The 19291-nt window shown below is 44.5% G+C and overlaps 1 protein-coding gene across 2 annotated transcripts in view; it reads right to left on the reverse strand.

Annotated features, from left to right (window-relative positions):
* LOC135311552 (E3 ubiquitin-protein ligase RNF213-like) overlaps positions 1-19291 on the reverse strand; it is a 72253-nt gene that overhangs the window by 27915 nt on the left and 25047 nt on the right. For both annotated transcript variants that reach the window (XM_064441235.1, XM_064441234.1), the window contains exons 20-31: positions 17966-18543; positions 16782-16947; positions 16394-16611; positions 15665-15802; positions 13875-14054; positions 11449-12919; positions 10441-10634; positions 7990-8145; positions 3425-6988; positions 2288-2421; positions 2052-2147; positions 624-739 (exon numbers count right to left, since the gene is read on the reverse strand). In XM_064441235.1, coding sequence (XP_064297305.1) covers positions 624-739; positions 2052-2147; positions 2288-2421; positions 3425-6988; positions 7990-8145; positions 10441-10634; positions 11449-12919; positions 13875-14054; positions 15665-15802; positions 16394-16611; positions 16782-16947; positions 17966-18543 — 7011 coding nt within the window. The remainder of the gene's footprint in view (positions 1-623; positions 740-2051; positions 2148-2287; positions 2422-3424; positions 6989-7989; positions 8146-10440; positions 10635-11448; positions 12920-13874; positions 14055-15664; positions 15803-16393; positions 16612-16781; positions 16948-17965; positions 18544-19291) is intronic.

Here is a 19291-nt window from a genome sequence, read left to right on the forward strand (position 1 = left end):
CCTGTCCAGGTCCCTTTGGATGGCAACATGACCTTCTGGTGTATCAGCCACTCGTCCTAGTTTTGTATTATAAGTAAACTTATTGAAGGTACACTCTGTCCCATCATCCAGGTCACTGATGAAGATGTTAAACCGTACTGGTCCCAGTATTGATCCTTGACGTAACACCACTAATGACTGGCTTCTAGCTGGACTTCATGCTGTTGAGCAAAACTTCCTAAGTGCAGCAGTTCAGCTACTTGTCAGTCCAACTCACTGTCCATTTATCTATTTCATACTTCATCAGTTTGTCAGTGAGAATGTTATGGGAGACAGTGTCAAAAGCCTTAATAAGTCAAGATAAACACCATCCACCATTCTGTCCTCATCCACCAAGCCAGTCATCTCATCATAGAAGACCATCAGGTTGGTCAGATTTGATTTCCCATTCATAAATCCATGTTGGCTTATTGTTTTTCATGTGTTTGGAAAAGGTTTCCAGGATTATTTGCTGTGTCATCTTTCCAAGGATCACTGTGAAGCTATCTGGTCTGTAGTTCCCTGGATCCTTCTTCTTGCCCTTGCACAACCTCTCCTTTCCCTCCCACTCTCTCCCTGATCCAAAATAGCAATTTCAGTCTTACCACTGTCAAATGCCAGGTAGCTGCAGCCTCCCAGAACTCGTGGGACTTGAGTGGCCAGCACAACATGTGATGGGCCTGTGCCTGTTGACTTCCTTCTCTCATCTATGATACAGTACCTAAAATCAGGACAGAGAGGCTAAAAAGTCCATTCTCCCTGTCAGTTGGCCAGAGAGACTCCCAAAGCCACCACCTGCCTTTCCAGGGCTCAGGCAGAGCTTTTGGAAAGACCAACAGCTCAAGGTGTGGCTGTACTGCAGTGGTGGAAAGGGAACAGAGAAGATCAGCTCAGCCCAGCCCTGCTCTGGCAAGGCCAAGATGGTGTTGGCTGCTTCAAGACTCATGCCTGTATATCTCCCCTACACCCACTCCAAGCAATGGCTCAGTCACATGCCTCAGCAACACCTTTCATGACAAATTTCCCTCCCTGCTAAAGGCTGAATCTTCATTTTAATCTTAATTTGTTTTGTTATACGTATGGGTCTCTGCCCAATCATACGTTCTTTCTGGCAATCATGGAATAACATTAGCAATAAGTGCCACAAACATACAGACAAATTAGACAACAAAAGCCACAACACAGACCAGTCCAGGACTTACGGGGAAACAGGCCAAAACCCAGCATGACTTTCCTAGAAGTAAGGTCAGAAAGGTTCAAGTCCTTCTCTAACAAAGCACAAATCCACCCAGAACAAAGCATTTTGGGAGACAATATGCACGTTAGCTGAGATGGGGAAGAAAGGATATGAACAGGAAATGTAGGAGACTGAGAAAGGGAGTAAGAAGGATCATACTGAGAGAGGATGTGTCTGGCTGGGGGAGGATGTCACTAATGTACTTCAAGGGCTTAAGACCAACCTCATATGATGCTGCTGTCAATGACCTAAGCCCTCACTGTTGCCCAGAAGGGCTTAAGTTTCCTGAAGGCCCTGTGTACTATCAGCCAGCCCTGAGAGGTCTCTTGGATCCCTAGAATGTCTCAAATGGCACCAGATATCTGTTTAAGTACTTTGTTTTGATGACTTAAAGGAAAAAAGTAATCTGGCGTTAGGCCCTGTTTGGAGTAGTTTGTGCTGTGTGAGTCAACCATGATGGGGGACAGTGTTTTCAATGTGGGAAGGATTTATAAAGCGTGGTCCCAAAATGAAGAAGGTGCTTTTTTAGACAAATGACAGCTGAGATGTTAAGGATGTTTTATCTTAATATATTAAGAAACACAGGCTTGGAAATTTAAGCTACAGAACACAGGCATGAGCACGCACACACAGATACACACATAAATATATATGAGAACATCTGCAGTTACACCACTGAACAGACAACAAGAAACAATGCTATATTCCATCGGTATTTGGCCACTGCATCTTCCCTTACCTTGGCACCTGACTAAAGAAATACAGAATGAAAGAAGAAAGAAAGAAGGATGTTTACTTAGCACAAGCTAGAAGCCTTTTGCTTCTCTGTGGCTCATCGAAGTGAAACTGGATGAGAAGCAATTTCTCTTCTGATGATTGTGCAAAAAAATTCCTGCAGACAATGAAATGGTCTGTTATTGCTGTGTTCATAAAACCACCTCTGCTCTCCACTATCCCTGCTTCCCCTTGCACCCTTTCCCCAAAACCTCAATCTATAAGATTGATAAAGGTGAGAAGGAAATCTCTCCTCACCTGAGTTCATGGCGGAAAGTGTATTCAGTGTCAAACTGACTTAGGAAGAGGCAGTGGATTTTATTTTGAAGGTTAAGTGTCTTCCTTAGCTCTTCTAAATCTCTCTCATTTAGAAGTCTTGCATGTGTAGAAACCTGCAGTGAAAAGGAAATAAATTCCAGATAAATATTGTGTAGTTTTTGTATTACCATCCCTAAAGGGTGGGAAAATTGAAGTGAACACCTTATGGACCTTTCCAAATACTTCCTAAAGGTAAGACTCCGAAATGTGCCCTTCTTACAGGGAAGAAGGGTGGGAGCATTGCTAACAACCAGAAAAAACCTGATTCCTCATGCTAGAAGGGACTAAGACTTGAGCTGTGTCCTTTGGAATGACTCAGATGTTGTGAGGCAGTGACTGCAAAGGAATCCTGCTGGGAGGCGTACATGAGTGCTTTGAACCTTGAGGGCTAGAAGAGCCTCTCCATGCAACATTATGGGCCTAGTACAATGGTCCTCACATGTGACTCTACTGGGCTGACTCTCTCCCAAGGCTGTGGGCTCCCAGTACTGTAGATCCTGTTTGGGGATTCAGCTGTTACCCTTTCAGGTGTCTCTATGCAACAAGTTCCTGACCTCCTCCAGTGACAGTCACTGGAAATTGTTCAGGATGCTTTCTTTGGCATAGACAACAACTCCTGAAAACAGATGTCAGCGGGCAGTGGGCATGATCCAGGGCCTATAGAATTGCCCCAACCACCTAAAGTCCTGTGGGAGGTTTGGTGAGACCCCTACAGCATCACCAGTGGTGTTTGTCACTGGTCTGCAGGCAATGAGTGAAGCCCTGGGTATCTTAGCCTTGAACCTCCGGAGCCTTCAGAGTTAGGAGCTGACACCCACTGCCTATCTGTTAGCAGATCCACCACATCCGGGTCAAGAGGAGAAGCAGAGCCCACCCTGATTGCAGAGGACCACAAGGTAAAAGGCAAAAAGGCACATGTGTAATACAACTGACAGGGCCAGAGCCAAAGAGGACAAGTAGAAGCCTATCACTGTTCAACAGTGGAACTTTGAGGTTGGCTTATTGGAGGTTGTGTGGCAACCTCCCTCATCTGGAATATAAAGACTGCTCTACTGCTTTATGGTGAGGCATACGTACCTGCAGGCAGAGTCCAGCTGTCCTCTCCTTCCTTGGCTGCTGGTTAACTATCTCTTCCAAAACACTAAGAAGGCTGTTGTGCTTCTGCTTGTGGAAATACAAGTCTTGGATCTGCTCAGCATCATCCACAAGGGAGTACTTAAGGCGCAGGATGGAGTCAGGGGTTGCACACTGAACAAGTTTGCTTTTGGCAACAGAGAGCTCTATCTCTTCATAGGGCTCAAGGTCTCCCCAGGACCTTCTGTGAGTGCACTCCAAAGCAACAGCTGCAGATGTGTCATTGCTGAAACCGATGAAGACATCCTGTTCCTTGAGGCTGAGCTTGGACCAAATGTTGGAGAACTTGCTGCTGTCAATGGATACAAACAGCTTGGCCCAGGTCTGCAGGTCCTGTTTCAGCTGTTTCTGCTGCCAGATCAGAACGGTGTTCATGTCCAAGCAGTGCTTCTCCAGCCGGTTCAGCAGTGGGGTGGGGAACTGGTTGTAGACTATGTCCTTCTCCTCTATCACAATGAGTCTGAACTCTTGCTTCACACGGCTCTTCACTCTGTGAGTGCCAAGACCCAGGTCCACATAGTAATTTCCTCCCAGGCTAACGAAGTTCTGGTTGAGCGCATCGTAAAGGCTCTCATAAAGGTTGTGTATATTTAAAAGAACAACAGGTCTGCCTGTCTCCATGCAGATCTTCACTCTGCTGACAGACTGGCATACCTGGGAATAATCTTGGTCCTGTGGAAAACCAGAGCCAAATATAATTTCACAGTTCTCAGGATCTATCAACTGTGTCATCTGAATGATGTGTAAAGCTGCATGGTTTGTTGTCATCAGCAGGAGGTATCGAGATGTAAGTCCTGCCTGCTGTTTGCCCATATTTTCCTTCAGCAAATGAATTGTGTGGCTGGTTTCCAAGTCAGGGGGAAGATACATCTCACTGATGCAGTTTTGGAAGATCTTGACAGGATCGATGTCACTGGAGCCTCCAAAGTTTCTCTGAATGGCCTTTATAATGATGTCCTGTTGAGACCTGCACTTATTGTCCTGGGTGTAGGACAGTATTATTTTGATCAAACTGTAGAAATCACGGAGCCCAAAGAACTCTATTTTTTGTGTTTCTAGGACCTTGCAGTAGAATTCTGCCAGCAAAGGGAACAGACACTCAATCCTTTCAAGGTGAGGCTGTGCAGCACAGATGCCCTTTGCAGTTTTAACTAGCTCTTCTTTGTTAGGGTCAGTTCGAAATACAAGAAGACCCCTGTTCATTTTGGCAGGGTCTAGGGCCCAGTTTGAAATGCCCACAAAGCCAACTTTTTGGTAAGATTCTGGGTTTTCATCATCAACACATCCATCTTCAAGAAGAGGGTGCAGTGTCTTCAGTGGCATTTCTGGTGAGTCTTCTGCGAGGCCAATCTCATCTAGGAGGACCACAGATGCAAACTCATCCAGATTCTTCCCCTTCTGGAACTGTGCACATTGTCGGAAAGTGGAGATGATCCCTTCTGGTTTTGAATGGGGACTGCACTGAAAAGACACCAGCTGGATCTCCTTGCATCTTTTGAACAACTGGCTTTTGGACCGCCTACCCTCCATGGCATCCACAGCAATCGTTTTTGACAGGGATTTTGAGCTTCCTGGCTTCCCAATCAGAAAGAGTGGAACTCTTAGGTCCATGCATACAACTATCATGAAGATATTTTCCCTCAGAGCATCATTGCGGGCTATTGCCTTAGGAACGGAGAGGTTATCAAGAAATACCTCTTGGCAAAGATTGATCTCTTGCTGCAGCAGGGATGCAGGGGCAGAAAAGCATTTTGCAACCTCCTCCAGGTAATCTTTGCGGCTCTCCAGAGATACATAATAGCAAGCTCCCACTGAAAGGACCAAGGCCCTTTGTGCATCATTTAAGATTGGCTCCTGTTTCTTTTTGTACTTCTCATCAATCTGAGGAAATAGCAGGTCTCTCAATTTATAAAACCAGAGCACAATGCTCATGCAGCGCTCTATATCCCGAAGACTGGCAACTCTGCATTCATCTTTCTTCTTCCTGAGGAACTTCTGGGAGGCTGAAATGACACTGGTAAACACGTCCAAATTTTCCATGGCAATCTTGTTCTTCATGGTGGACTTTACAATCTCTCTGATGTACAGGCTCTGTGTCTTTTCATTCAGCTCTCCAAAATCCCAGACAAGAGGCAATAAGCTAGGTGGAAGGGGCTTGACCTGATACACCAGCTGCCGCAACGGAATGTAGCCCAGTTTCTCCAGTGTGTCTTCAGTTTGGATTCGGTACCCCAAGCCAGCTTTTTCAAGTTTCTCTACAGTTTCCTTGGTGTGCCTTTTGTAAGGGTTGCAAGCAGTTACTACTTTTAAACGGTCTGTGGGAATCTTCTCTCCATTTACACTGCGATCACACAACACCTCTTTGATTGCAAAGATAGCTTCTGATGTGTTGGCTTCGTCAAAAAAGAGAACAGTGTCCACTTTGTGCCTTTTGTCATTGTTGCGTGCCAGCTCAATTGCTTGCCTAACTTTCTTGTGGATGGTCTTGGTCGTAGTGCCACCATGGACACGTACCACCACCAGGTTCTGAATGTCCCTACCTGCCCTTTGCAGGCTGCACATGAACTGCACAAGCTTTGTCTTTCCACAACCTGTTTCGCCCATGATGATTACAGGGATCCCACACTGGAACCGCAGGTGAATGGCAAGCATCTTCATAGTGTTGTCCAGTGTCAAGTGATATGATTCATCTGGATCTTGGGTGTACCTCACACCAAAGACTCTGCACAGGGCCTCCAGCTGCATTGTTCTGGGCAAGTCTTCAAACTTCTTATTGAAAGGAACATGCTGGGCTTTCAAAGTGCGGTATAATTTATCTTTAATAACATTCCTTTCCAAAACAGCTTGAGAATAGGCATCAATAGCATCCAAGCTATTGCTGATGTGGAAACCCAAGAACTCCATGGAGTTATTGTCTGCATGAAAGACTACATAGGGGTGGGACTCTTGTTCCCATTTTCGTCTTAGCTGGTACTGTCTCATAATGCTGTTTTCCTCATCACCATTTTCTGCACTTGGCACACTTTCATCAGAGATGTCAAGAGAGGGCACAGCAAAGTCCTTGGACATGATTATCATGAACTTTACCACAAATGTTTTAAACCCCTGGAAATCCTTTCCAGCTGCGGGGCTACAGAAAACTGATTTCTCACACTTGCTTAGCTGGAAGTTTAGGAAATGAGTGAAATTGCTAAGTTCAGTCCAGGAAGGGTTGTGTCTCCCACAGAACTCCAGTAAGAGCTTCAGGCACTCTTTCTCTGTCCCTTCAGTCCTCTCAGGGATGAAGATGAAATGGTCAAGGTCTTCCTCTCTCTTATATCTGCTGAGGTACTGGTAAGATCTCTGGAAAGCTTCACTCTTTAACTTGTCTTGGTCAAACTGCTCCTCTTTTATTTCAGAAAGATGACCAGAGCTGGGGTGTTCCAGCAAGTCAAGTACCCGCAGTGGTGATACACATTTCACTGCAGGAAAAAGATCCAGGAACATTTCTTCTGTTTCACTAGACATCTAAAAGAAAGTCAATAAAGAGTGCACATATTACATTGAGGATGGTTGCCCAGTCTTCGGCATTTACCTACAGTTCAAGAGCTTTTTTTTCCTGCACACAAATAGTTCAGAAAGCTGGAAAAATCATATGTAGATCAAATTGGTCCAAGGCTGCATGCATGCTTGTAGGTGGATATGTACTAACATGCCCATAACCTGTAAGGTCCTGGTGCTGAGTGGATGTCTAATGAAAAGCTAGAATAGGGCAAGCATGATTATTTCCACCCACCAAATGATCTGCCAGACAGACAGGTTTCAGCACAGGGTATTGTCCATCTTCATCTGCTTTCTCTAGTTAGTAAGCCACAATGGCTTTCCCTTCAAAATACTTGGCCAGACTCACCTTGTACCTGTGTCAACCTGTCAAAGGGGGCACACACACCCCCTTTGGCAAGGAACCTCACAGGTTTATGACCCATACCATGAAGAGTCACCCCCTTTTCATTTGTTCTAAGCTGATCCTGTTAATATTGTTTGATGCTCCTGGTCTTGTATTGGAAGAGATGGTGGATGCTTGCTCCCCATTCACCCTCTCCAGGCCACTCAGGATGTTCTAACTCTCCATCACATCCCCGATTTCCTCTTTTAGAGTGTCCTCCCTAATTTCTCATATGGCAGACTTCTTTTTTTTCTTTTTTTTTTTTTTTTTAATATGTGGGATGTCTATGTTACACCAGGAATGACCTGAAAAAAACCCCAACCAAATCCCAAACCCCACACAGCACCTTATATTTCCTTTCCAGAGTAGGCACATGCTGGGACTGCTTATTTCTATGTAGATGAGCCATCACTTCATTGGAGATAGACACCTTAAATTACACATGTCATATATGTATATACACATACAAATACCCAAAAAAGACTTTGGGTTTTGGCAGATTTACTGCAGGTGCATACCTAGTTACATTAACATCCTCCCTTACTATTCTTCCAACCTGAGCAGCCCATCCCCAAAGCATTACCTCTTGTTTCCTTGTTCCGGTAACACCTTTCCCTTTCACCAGGTATTCAATCAAGTAAAGATGAGAGGATTTACACTTCCAGACTAAGCCATTTGGACTATGGATGTGTCTTAGGATGCATAGCTCAATCAGCAGCCGGTAGAGACCTGTTGACACCTGACAGGGAAGAAACACTTGAAAATTGGTGAAAGAGATGTCTGAAAAAACACACATACTCCACTACCTATGGCAGGTAGTAGTACCTGCAGTCTAGCTACAGCTTTGCTCCCATTCCTGTGCAGGACTTCTATTCCAGCACACACTGAGACAGCTGTAACTATTAATATGATTGGATGCTTGGTGCTCTGCAGTCTTCTGAGGTAGGACTAGGTCATCCAGATTCACTATCTGCCCTAAGCCCACTACCTTTTTTTTCAAGTAAAACCCTGTCCAGAGAGGTACTAGACTAGATGTGAGATGGAGAACCCACCCATTCTTCTCCCTGTGAACAGAATCATAGAATCATGGAATTGTTTAGGTTGGAAAAGACCTGTAAGATCATGAAGCCCAACTGTAAGCATAACACTGCCCACTCCACCACTAAACCATGTCCATAAGCACCACCTCTACACATGTTTGAAATACCTCCAAGGATGGTGAATTCACCACCTCTCTGGGAAGCCTGTTGCAAAGCCTGACCACTCTTTCAGTGAAGAAATTTTTCCCAATATCTAATCTAAACCTCCCCTGGTGCAACTTGATGCCATTTCCTCTTGTCATATCACTTGTTACCTGGGAGAAGAGACCAACACCCACCTCACTACAACCTCCTTTCAGGTAGTTGTGGAAAGCGATAAGGTCTCCCCTCAGTCCCCTCTCCTCCAGACTAAACAACCCCAGTCCCCTCAACCTCTCCGCGTAAGACTTGCTTTCTCCACCCTTCACCAGCTTTGTTGCCCTTCTCTGGACATGCTCCAGCAACTCAATGTCCTTCTTGTAGTGAGGGGCCCAAAAATGAACACAATATTCAAGGTGTTGTCTCAACAGTGCTGAGTACAGGGGCACGATCACTTCCTTAGTCCTGCTGGCCACACTATTCCTGATACAAGCCAGGATGCTGTTGGCCTTCTTGGCCACCTGAGCACACTGCTGGCTTATATTCAGCTGGCTGTCAACCAACACCTCCAGGTCCTTTTCTGCCAGGCACCTTTCCAGCCACTGTTCCCCAAGCCTGTAGCGTTGCGTGGGGTTGTTGTGACCAAAGTGCAGGACCCGGCACTTGGCCTTGTTGAACCTCATACAATTGGCCTTGACCCATCAATACAGTCTGTCTAGGTCCCTCTGCAGAGCTTTATTCTGCTCTCTGTCCTGTCTTGCAGCTTAGGGGGCTGGATACCCAGAGAACAACTGGATTACTATTAAAGACTGAATTACTGAATTAAAAAATTACTATTAAAGACTGAGGCAAAGAGGGCATTAAGTACCTCAGCTGTTTCCTCATCCTTTGTCACTATGTTTCTCCTGCATCTAATAAGGGATGAAGATTTTCCTTTGCTCTGCTTTTGTTGCAAAGGTATTTATCAAAACTTTTTTTTTAATTGTCTTTTACAGTAAATAGCTAGATTAAGTGTTTCTGGGCTTTGGCCCGTCTAATTTTCTCACTGCATAACCTCACTACATCCTTGTAGTCCTCCTAAGTTGCCTGCCCCTTCTTCCAAAGGTCGTAAACCTTCCTTTTTCTCCTGAGTTCCTGCCAAAGCACTCTGTTCAGTCAGACCGGTCTTCTTCCCTGCCATTTTGTCTTTCAGCACATGGGGACAGCCTGCTCCTTCATCTTTAAGATTTAGTTCTTGAAGAATGTCTAGCCTTCCTGGACTCCTTTGCCCTTCAGAACTGCCTCCCAAGGGACTCTGTCAACCAATCTTCTAAACAGAACAAAGTCTGCCCTCTGGAAGTCCAAGGCAGAAGTTCTGCTGCCCCCATCCCACCCCACCCCCACACCCCACCCTGCCCCTTACTTCTCCAAGAATCGAAAACTCTATCATTTTGTGATTGCTGTGCAAAAGACAACCTCCATCTGTCACATCACCCACAAGTCCTTCTCTTTTCACAAACAACAGGTCCAGTGGGGTGCCCTCCCTAATATGGGGGCTTCTATGTCTGATCACTTGGTTTGAATTCAGCCAGCCTCCCGTGCCTTACAATCTGATTGATACCACTGTAGGAGGAAAGATTGCTCTTATGAAATAGGACCCATTTCACACAGCTTTCCCACCTGTGAGCATGAAACAAGGCAAATGCAAGCACCTGAGCTTCCAAACTGTACTGTTGTTCACTTTAACTTTTAAGCACCTCCTGCTACTACTGTAGATGAGAATAAGCTGTCACAAGAGGCTGTGCAAATATCTTCCTCTAAAAAACTCATGAGGTCTTGGACTCTCCTTGTTCAACCACCAAGACAAAGACTCTCACCACTGGTGATACATCAATATGGAAGACGGTGGGCTGAGTTTCAGTTGGGAATTCCTCAACAGAGAGTAGCTCCTCCAGAAGAAAGTGGAAATCAATCTCTGACTCCATCAGCCTAATGGTTTTGTGAACCACTGGTAAATCACCCAGCCGGTCACGGATCTTTTGTAGGGTGTTGTCCACAAAGAGAGACTTCCCTAAGGAACAGAAGAGGTGGCTGAGATTCACCCTCAGAATCAGTCTGCCCTTTCACATGCACGGGACAGTCTTTCTCCAGACATCTGAACTCCCTCCAAACTGAGTGGCAATCTCTCAACAACCTCTTTAGAACAATACGTGGGACCAGATCCCAGTTACATGAGGGACATGAGGGATATCCTCCAGGTCTATGCTCATAATTTTAGCAGTATGGCCCATCTCAAGACAGAACTCATGCCCCCACTCCAGCTCCGTTGATGTTACCAATACATACATAGCCAGAAGGCCTGGATCCTGACCAGATTACCTCAGATGTACCCTACAATATGTCAGAAAACCTTACTGTCTAAAGAGACATGTCTTAAAAGGCTTCAGAAGTGGTTGGAAGCAGGAGGCATCCTGCTGACGCTTACAAAGCGCCTACAGAAAACTTGTTCCATTCTGGAATGGCAGGTGGAGGCCAGTTGGGCTACCATATGGACTTTCAGAGGTAATCTGGGCTTATTTAGGAAACTGACTCCCATCCTTATGATCCAGCTTATCCCATGGAGAGAGTCTTGTTTCTTGCTCTTCCCCAGAGTCTCACACCATTAGTTTTTTCTCTTTAGATGGGACAACTGTGGCTTTCTCAAAGCTCATGTTTTCTAGACTGCATTGTAATTCCCATTCGGACTCTTTCCAGGTGGCCTAAAATCCCTCTTGAAATTCACTACCCAAAACTAAACACATGTGAGGGCTCTCTGTTGCATGCCACATTCCTCTCAAGGCCTCCTGGTTTGAAACATGGCCCACAGTAGGACTACTAACACCTACCCATTCCTGCTTGATTTGAAAATACGAACTTCATGTTCTGCTGATAGGGCTCTTCGAAGGCCTGAGCAACAGGAGCTGTCCCATAAGGCACTTTGAGATGTGTGCTCAGGTATGCCTGGATTTCTGTCTTAGAGTAGCATGGGATAGTAACTTTGTAGGTGTCGAAGGCTGTAATAATGTAAGAATTGTGAGCTTTGGCATTGCAAAAGATAATGAACCTGTAGTCAGGGACTGTAGAAGATTGCACCAGGCGGAAGAAGTGGGACTCCAGTTGTTTGGAAACTTTGTAGGCTAATTTCTCAGCACCCAGCAAGCAGTAGATTTTCTGGTTTTGAGAATCAGATGAAAGAGCTCTCCTAACAATCAGTTCTACTTCTTCCTCCTCTGTGTTGGGTGTGCACACCAGGACCTCATCATATGTTGGGAGAGGTGCTGTCTTGGTGTGTCCATAAATGGAGAGCATGTATAGTAACATTTCCTCTTCTTTACACATGATGAGAGAAGGTTTCCTGGCTTCAAGGCCGACTGGTAAACTTCTCTTGATACAGGTGGTTTCAAGAGCTGCTAATTGCTTCAGTGTTTCACCAAAGACATCCAAGCCAATGTATTTGTCTGACACTAGGCCAGTGAATTTCTTGCAGTAAGCGTCCCAGAGCAGATTCACCTTGTCACAGATGGATGGCAAACTCTCAAAGGAGGTGGCCATTTCATCTTTTGCAAGGGTGCTAAAAGCTGCTTGGTCAACATCTCTGTTCTTGTTTTTAAACTTCCTTGATTTCTGCAGAAAGGCTTCACATTGCTCATCATATAATTTGCTCAGATTTTCAACCTCTTCCTTGTCATCGCCATGTTCAAAGGCAAAATTCATGAGCTTCTGCTCTGTAATGTCAGAATCCGGAAGGCAGCTCTGCAGGGCTGCCTTTGCCACTGACGTATCATAGCCAGATTCAGCCAGGCTTTTGATGAGCTGGGGAAAACGAATGACATAATTGTGCCAGGTAACAGACTCCTTGTCTCCTGCTGATGTGTTGACAGAGTCAAGTGGAATCATGAGGGCTTGATCCAGGGCTTTTCTAATATCCTCTGCTTTAATGTCATGCTTTATGACAGAAAGCATATTAAGAATCTGTGGCTCTATTTCACTATTGTTGGCTTTAGCCAGTTGGCTACATAAACAGAAGAGCTGGTGTGCAGTGAACAGGTTGAGATGATAGTAGGTGCCCCTTTGAGTCTCCAGATATTTCTTCCACTCTACCAGGCAGTGCTCCATTGCTTTGCAAAGGCCGTCCAGCTCTTCCAGGATAGGTCTAGTGCTCTGAACAAGGATGCCAGCAATTCCAAATTCTGTGTAAACTTTTACTCTGTGTTGGGGATTACAGTAAATGTCAGCCTTCCAGTCTATGAAGAGGATATTGCCAACACTGAGAAGCTGCAGGTACAACTTTCCAACCATTTGAACTTTTTCCAGGATCTGTAACATGCCACAGACAGAACAGGGAAATGAATTATAATGTGTTTTCAACAACTGCTGAATACTTCTCATGTTATGTTTTCTTCCAAAGATCTGTTAAAACCTGTTAAACAAACAAACAAAAAAAACGAAACAAAAAAAAAAAAAAAGAAAGGATTTGGCTCAATTTTTATGTACATCTCCTTCTCAGGATATATTCCTTGGCCAAGGACATGCTCTGGAAGTGCATGTTTTCCTGGAAGACTTCTATTACTCTTCAAAAATGCCAGTTCCATGGTAACTAGCACATGTTTACTGGGAGAAGGAGGTCCATAGAGGAAAAACAGCTCCATCAGCTCAGGTAGCAAGCAAATCCCACCACTAAAGATTATTATAAGCTGTAACCTACCCTCAGAATCACCACCTTTGAGATATTTGGCCCTTGTGAGGTTTCTTCATCTGCTGATGAAGTGCTGTGCTGACTGAAGTAGACAGCAAGCAGTTGAGATGATTCCTCAGGTATGTAAGAGAACATCTTATTTCAAACAGCTTCTGAATAAACAACTTGTATAGCAAATAAGGAAAAGGCATTTTTGGTATGTGAAGCACCTGGCTTGTGGTGGGTGCTCACATTAGGGTGACCTCCATCACACCCCTGGAGTGTCCTGTTTCTCTTTATTCACTGCAGCAGGAGCTTAGATGGCTTGCTTGGGTGGAGGTATCCACATCATTAACATGCAGGTGAGGCAAAGACCTCAGAGAGTTGGTCTTCTACACATTGCACCATCACCATCCAAGGGAATGTCTGTATTTCTAATTTGCCTTACATGTGAGGTCTGGGAGTCTGCTACCTCTACACCTGAAGAGTCAGAGCTGAAGGTCAAGCATGAGTCTCCATGAAAGAATTCTGGCAAAAAAACACAAGCTTTATGGACACTGTTTTCCAAGCACATATTGGTGTTGTACTGTGGCTTACCTCTAGGAAGCGATTTGCCTCCTCTCTGCCTTGCTCAACTTTTGTGGTGATCAACATAAGCTTGTTCTGGAGCTCTGTGAGCTGAGCCAGGTTATATTCTTTAGCATTCTGATCTGTCTGAGGTGTTTCCTCTGTGGTGTCCTCCTGCAGTAGCACTGAAACACAGTCCTCAAGGGCAGCCTGGAAAGCAGGTAAAAGGATCTGCTTAACAGCAGAGCTCAGAGGATCATGATCAATGGGACAGAGCCTGGTTGGAGGCCTGTAACTAGCGGTGTTCCCCAGGGGCCTGTACTGGGTCCAGTTCTATTCAATATATTCATCAACAACCTGGACGAAGGGATAGAGTGTAACCTCAGCAAGTTTGATGACGAAACCGAATTGGGAGGAGTGGCTGATACACCAGAAGGCTGTGCTGCCATCCAATGAGACCTGGACAGGCTGGAGAGCTGGGCTGAGGGGAACCTGACGAAATTCAACAAGAGCAAGTGCAAGATCCTGCACCTGGGGAGGAACAACCCCATGCACCAGTACAGGCTGGGGGCTGACCTTCTGGAAAGTGGCTCTGCTGAGAAGGACCTGGGAGTGCGGATGGACAGCAGGCTGACCCTGAGCCATCACTGTGCCCTTGTGGCCAAGAAGGCCAATGGTATGCTGGGGTGCATTAAAAGATTGTGGCCAGTAGATCGAGAGGGGTTATCCTCCCCCTCTACTCTGCCCTAGTGAGACCACATCTGAAGAACTGTGTCCAGTTTTGGGCCCCCCAGTTTAAGAAGGAAGTGGAACTCCTTGCGCAAGTCCAGCGGAGAGCTACTAAGATGATCAGGGGACTGGAGCACCTCCCTTATGAGGAAAGGCTGAGAGACTTGCATTTGTTTAGCCTGGAGAAGAGAAGACTGAGGAGGGGATTTCACCAATACCTATAAATGTCTAAAGGGAGGGTGTCAGGAGGATGGGACTAGGCTCTTTTCAGTGGTGCCCAATGACAGGACAAGGGTCAACGGGCACAAGTTGGAACACAGGAAGTTCCACCTCAATATGAGGAAAAACAACTTTCCTGTGAGGGTGCCAGGGCAGTGGCACAGGCTGCCCAGGGAGGTTGTGGAGTCTCCTTCCCTGGAGAGACATTCAAAACCTGCCTGGACGCGTTCCTGTGCCCCCTGCTCTGGGTGTCGCTGCTCAAGCAGGGGGGTTGGACAAGGTGATCTGCAGAGGTCCCTTCCAACCCCTACAATTCTGTGATTCTGTGATTCTGTGATCAGCCCCACTCTGCCTCTTCTCTGTGTAATTCCCATCCTTGTGCAACAGGCCTTCAGGAATAGCAGTAGTGCATCCCTGCATATCATAGCCAAACATCAAGTTTTCCCATGTCTTAAGATGTGGTTCACTCCTTCCCTCTTCTGTTGTGCAGGGCTCACTCTTTCAGGGTATGCTGCAAGAAGCACCAGTCTCTTTGAACAATAGAATAGATGTTTTTATTTTAAATCTTTCCCTTTTCTTTTTTAAGTTTCTCAGTGATCAGGTGAATTCTTTGGTTGGTTTTTTTTTTTTTTTTTCTTGTATTAAAATATTTCTTCTTTGTCTCCCTGAGGACAAAAAAAAAAGCCTGTTTTGCCTTGAAAACAACCAAGGCTTAATGGAAAATATGACATGAGTTTGTGCTTCTTTCAAACCTGACTAGAGTTCTATTGGCTATCTTACATACTCCCTGGAAATGGATTTCAAGAATGTTAATTTATTTGGGCAGAAACAAACCCCTTGAAAGCACTCTTCAAAGTGTGGAGAGTATTTACCCTGAATTTTTGAGGTGCTGAGATGGTAAAAATCCCTCTGCTGTTGATGTCCCTGGCTTGACAGATTGAGGAACGCTCTATGGAGCCATGAGAGTCATGAACCATCCGGATCCACTCTCTGTTATCACAAGAATCTTTCTGTTAAATAAGAAACACAACACAACAGAATGAAACCTAATAACCAGCTGGCAGCTCTGTAAGGATGATTTTGGCAAGACTGGGGTTTCTTATTCCTACTGCACCTGAAGAGACAAAACACAGCTCTTGTACCCAAATCTGCATCTATCTTATCAGCTTCCTGAAAGCCAAAGCCAGTGAATAAGTATTTTGTGAAGCTGCTGTTCTCTGCCAGTCTTGGAGGAAGGGTGTCAGTTAAATGATATCCTGGGTAGGATGTTATAATTTCTATGGGGAGAATTATGCAAGACAGTGCTAGACTAGACTTTCCTAAAACACAGAGCATTGGATTATCTTTTTTTTTTCTGCAAGGATACCTAATGGGTCTCCTCCATTTACCCTCACACTGGCATGTGAGTTGTTTTTTTTTTTTTTAAGGTGTCCCAGCTGGACTTCAGTCCAAAATAGCATGGATTTCTCATAGATCTTACGTTATATCTTCTACACTCACTTGGATGTCTTGAGTCCCCTAGGGCATAACACTAGACTTTGGCATTTCATTCTTCTAGTACAAGTCCAGGTAATTTTGGAACATGGGATTTGAAGACTTACCAACTTCTTGGGCAGATTAGGGTCTTTTGCAGTGGCTTCGCTGATGAATGAGAGGGCTGCAGAGAACTGTTCAAATCCAGATGTGGGTCTCAGGTCATATATAATGGGTGCTGAGGCAGCCATGGCATCACGGAAGAACCGCACCTTGTCAATATCCATGTCATTTTCACCTGCAGAAATTGATGCCAGCTCCACAAATACAGGGATTTCTTTTTTGTCTGGAAAAAGAAAAAAACAAATACAAAATTGAAAAATGAAACACATAGCTGAGGAGTTCACATAGTTCATTCATACAATGCCTCTGGCAGTTTTGACAAGTAGGGACTAACTGAACCCTTTCTATCACCTCTCTTATTTGATGACTCTATTACATCCCAGTACAACTCACCTTCTATTATGGTTTTGATCCAGGAGACAAAGCCTTTCCTTGTGCATTCTAGAAGTTCACTCAAAAAGACCAGTACCTCTTCTGGAAGGTTGCTCAAACTAGTTTTTACTTTCATTAAGTCCTGGGTCATATAATCAAGTGTCTTATTCCTGAATTCTGGCTGTTCCTGCAAAAAAACCCCAAGACATATTGATGTGTGTCTCTTGGTAAGAGAAGAGGGAAGGTAAGCTCTACCTCTGGCCCGCACATCAAAGTTTCATCAGTCACTCAGCATCTTTTCCAAAGGGCCAGCTCCCAAGGACTTCTATTCCTCTTATCCAATCTGTTTCATAAATGTAGTCTGGTTATTTCAGTACAAGTCCCTGCAGCAGAGGCACAGAGTCATGATATAAAACTTGTCTGACATCTGCATTGGAGTCCTGATCATTAAAAGGACCTTTCCACAAAATTTACAAGGTCCAGTCCAATTTTAAACTTCTGGGGAAACCTGTGCAAAACATGGAAAACCATCCAAAATACAAAATGTTACAGAATATCCATCTGCTCCTTGGGAGCTACTGATGCAGTGCTCCATCATTGCTACCATAATAGAAAGATCATGACAACAAAGCATTTTAGCTTTTACAGGATTGGAGCAATGAGGCTTGGAGATCTGCAAAAAAGAACATGTGGAAGCCAAATGAAGAGTTGCTGGAATTGGTAGAGAATATTAGGTTGGGATCTGTTTTGTTTAACTCCTGAAGTTTTTAACTGCTGGTTCTGCCAGAAGCTTTCCATGGAGGTTGGGGAAGATAATACTTCCCTGTCTATTCCAAATATTTTGATGTAGAATTTGGTTGCTAACACACACAGATACCTGCATCCATTGGCCTCACACAGTTGCCTCAGATGCCCTTGGGTATCTCTAACGGCACTGGGAGCTCATTTGTGGACAACCAGGAATCTGATTAAGGGAGAGCCGAATCATGTTCCTGACTCCACTTACTCCACTATAAAGTTGCCAGGCTAAAAGAGAGACTGCTAAAACAGTGAAATTTATATTCCAGAAGAAAAATTCCATCCAATGTGTCCAGTATGTTTTGGTTAAAATTAAGACACAAAAGCAGTTTTCCATTCAAACCTGCCAACACAGAAGCCACAAGAGCACTCAATATAAGCCAGATATCCACGTGTATCCTACATACATATTTTGTTAGGTCGCTGAGAATCTGAAAATTTCCATTAAGCTGAAGTGTCTTCCGCAGTTCATCAATCATCTTGGCAGTGTTCACCACTGTAGAAAGGGTCAGGTAGTTTTTAATCTTCTTCACTGCAGCATCTACCCAGGCGGCTTTTCCATTCCCTCTCCCTTCGCTCATCTCCATAATTTTAAACTCCTTTGTGAGTTGACTCTCATTTGCTAACTGCTCCTCAAAATGGTTCTGCACAGTCCCAAAGGTGATGGAAAAATCTTTGAGGGCCAGATAGGTACTCTGAAAATCAGCAATGGCTGGCTTATAAATGTTTTCTTGCACATCTTCTATCAAGAGAATTTTCTCTTGAGGGATTGTGGGTTTTATTTGCTCTGCTTTTTGCTTCCACAGTCTCCAAAAATAATTGCTTTCCTCTAAGTTATGAATTTTTTTCAGCATGTCACTGTATTTAGCAAGGGGGTACAATTCAGGAATTTCCTTCTTGCCTTTCACAGAAAATTTGCTTACAGATGTCTGATCCTTAAATCTTCCTCTTTTTCTGATACTTTTCTTCATAGCACTTATATCCACTAGACAAGTGGAAACAAAAAAAATTAGTGCATTTCTCCAGCTAGAAGAACGCTTCCCCTCTAAGTATGGAAATATTCTGAACCTGACTGCAACACAAAAGATGGGGGTATGTGTATTTGTTTGTGGCAAAGTTCTTGGGGAAAAACTGAATCCAAGATCAGCACCAAAACAAATGGTGGGCAAAATCAGTTGCTCTATGATGAGGAAGGGAGCATTCAAACCGTGGCCTTGAAACTGTGGTAGGGTCTGTACTGTTGGAAAGTAACTTGGCCCTGAAGTAGAGGTTGAAAAGACTTACCCCACCATTCACCCCACCCCAGCAGGAGTATCACTTCTATTTATTCTTGCACCCAGTCTGAGAACCTCAATGCTGGAACATGTGTGTTCCACTTTCCAGCCAGAAGAGCTAACTGGGTGAGTCTTCCCAACCAATATACATTTCTGCTCCCTTTTGCTAGGTCTTTTATTCTCTTTTCAAGTCCCAGATCTTGTCTGAAGTTGTTTGTTCTGTCTGAAATGTGCTTTCCCTCTACAAACATTTGTCAGAGTAGGTAATCCAACCTTACATGTCTCTAATAAAAATGAAATACTTGGCACTGTTTAATCTTCCCCCATGAGAAAGATTTTCCCACTATTCTGAACTCTTTCCATATATAGACCCCTACCAGATTTTCCCCATTCCCTTTTTTTTTCTTAAAGACCTCCCTGATTACTCTCTCCTCCCAGTTACTGCTTGCCATTAGACAG

The sequence above is a fragment of the Phalacrocorax carbo genome, chromosome 1, assembly GCF_963921805.1.
Source record: "Phalacrocorax carbo chromosome 1, bPhaCar2.1, whole genome shotgun sequence".
Classification (NCBI taxonomy): Eukaryota; Metazoa; Chordata; class Aves; order Suliformes; family Phalacrocoracidae; genus Phalacrocorax; species Phalacrocorax carbo.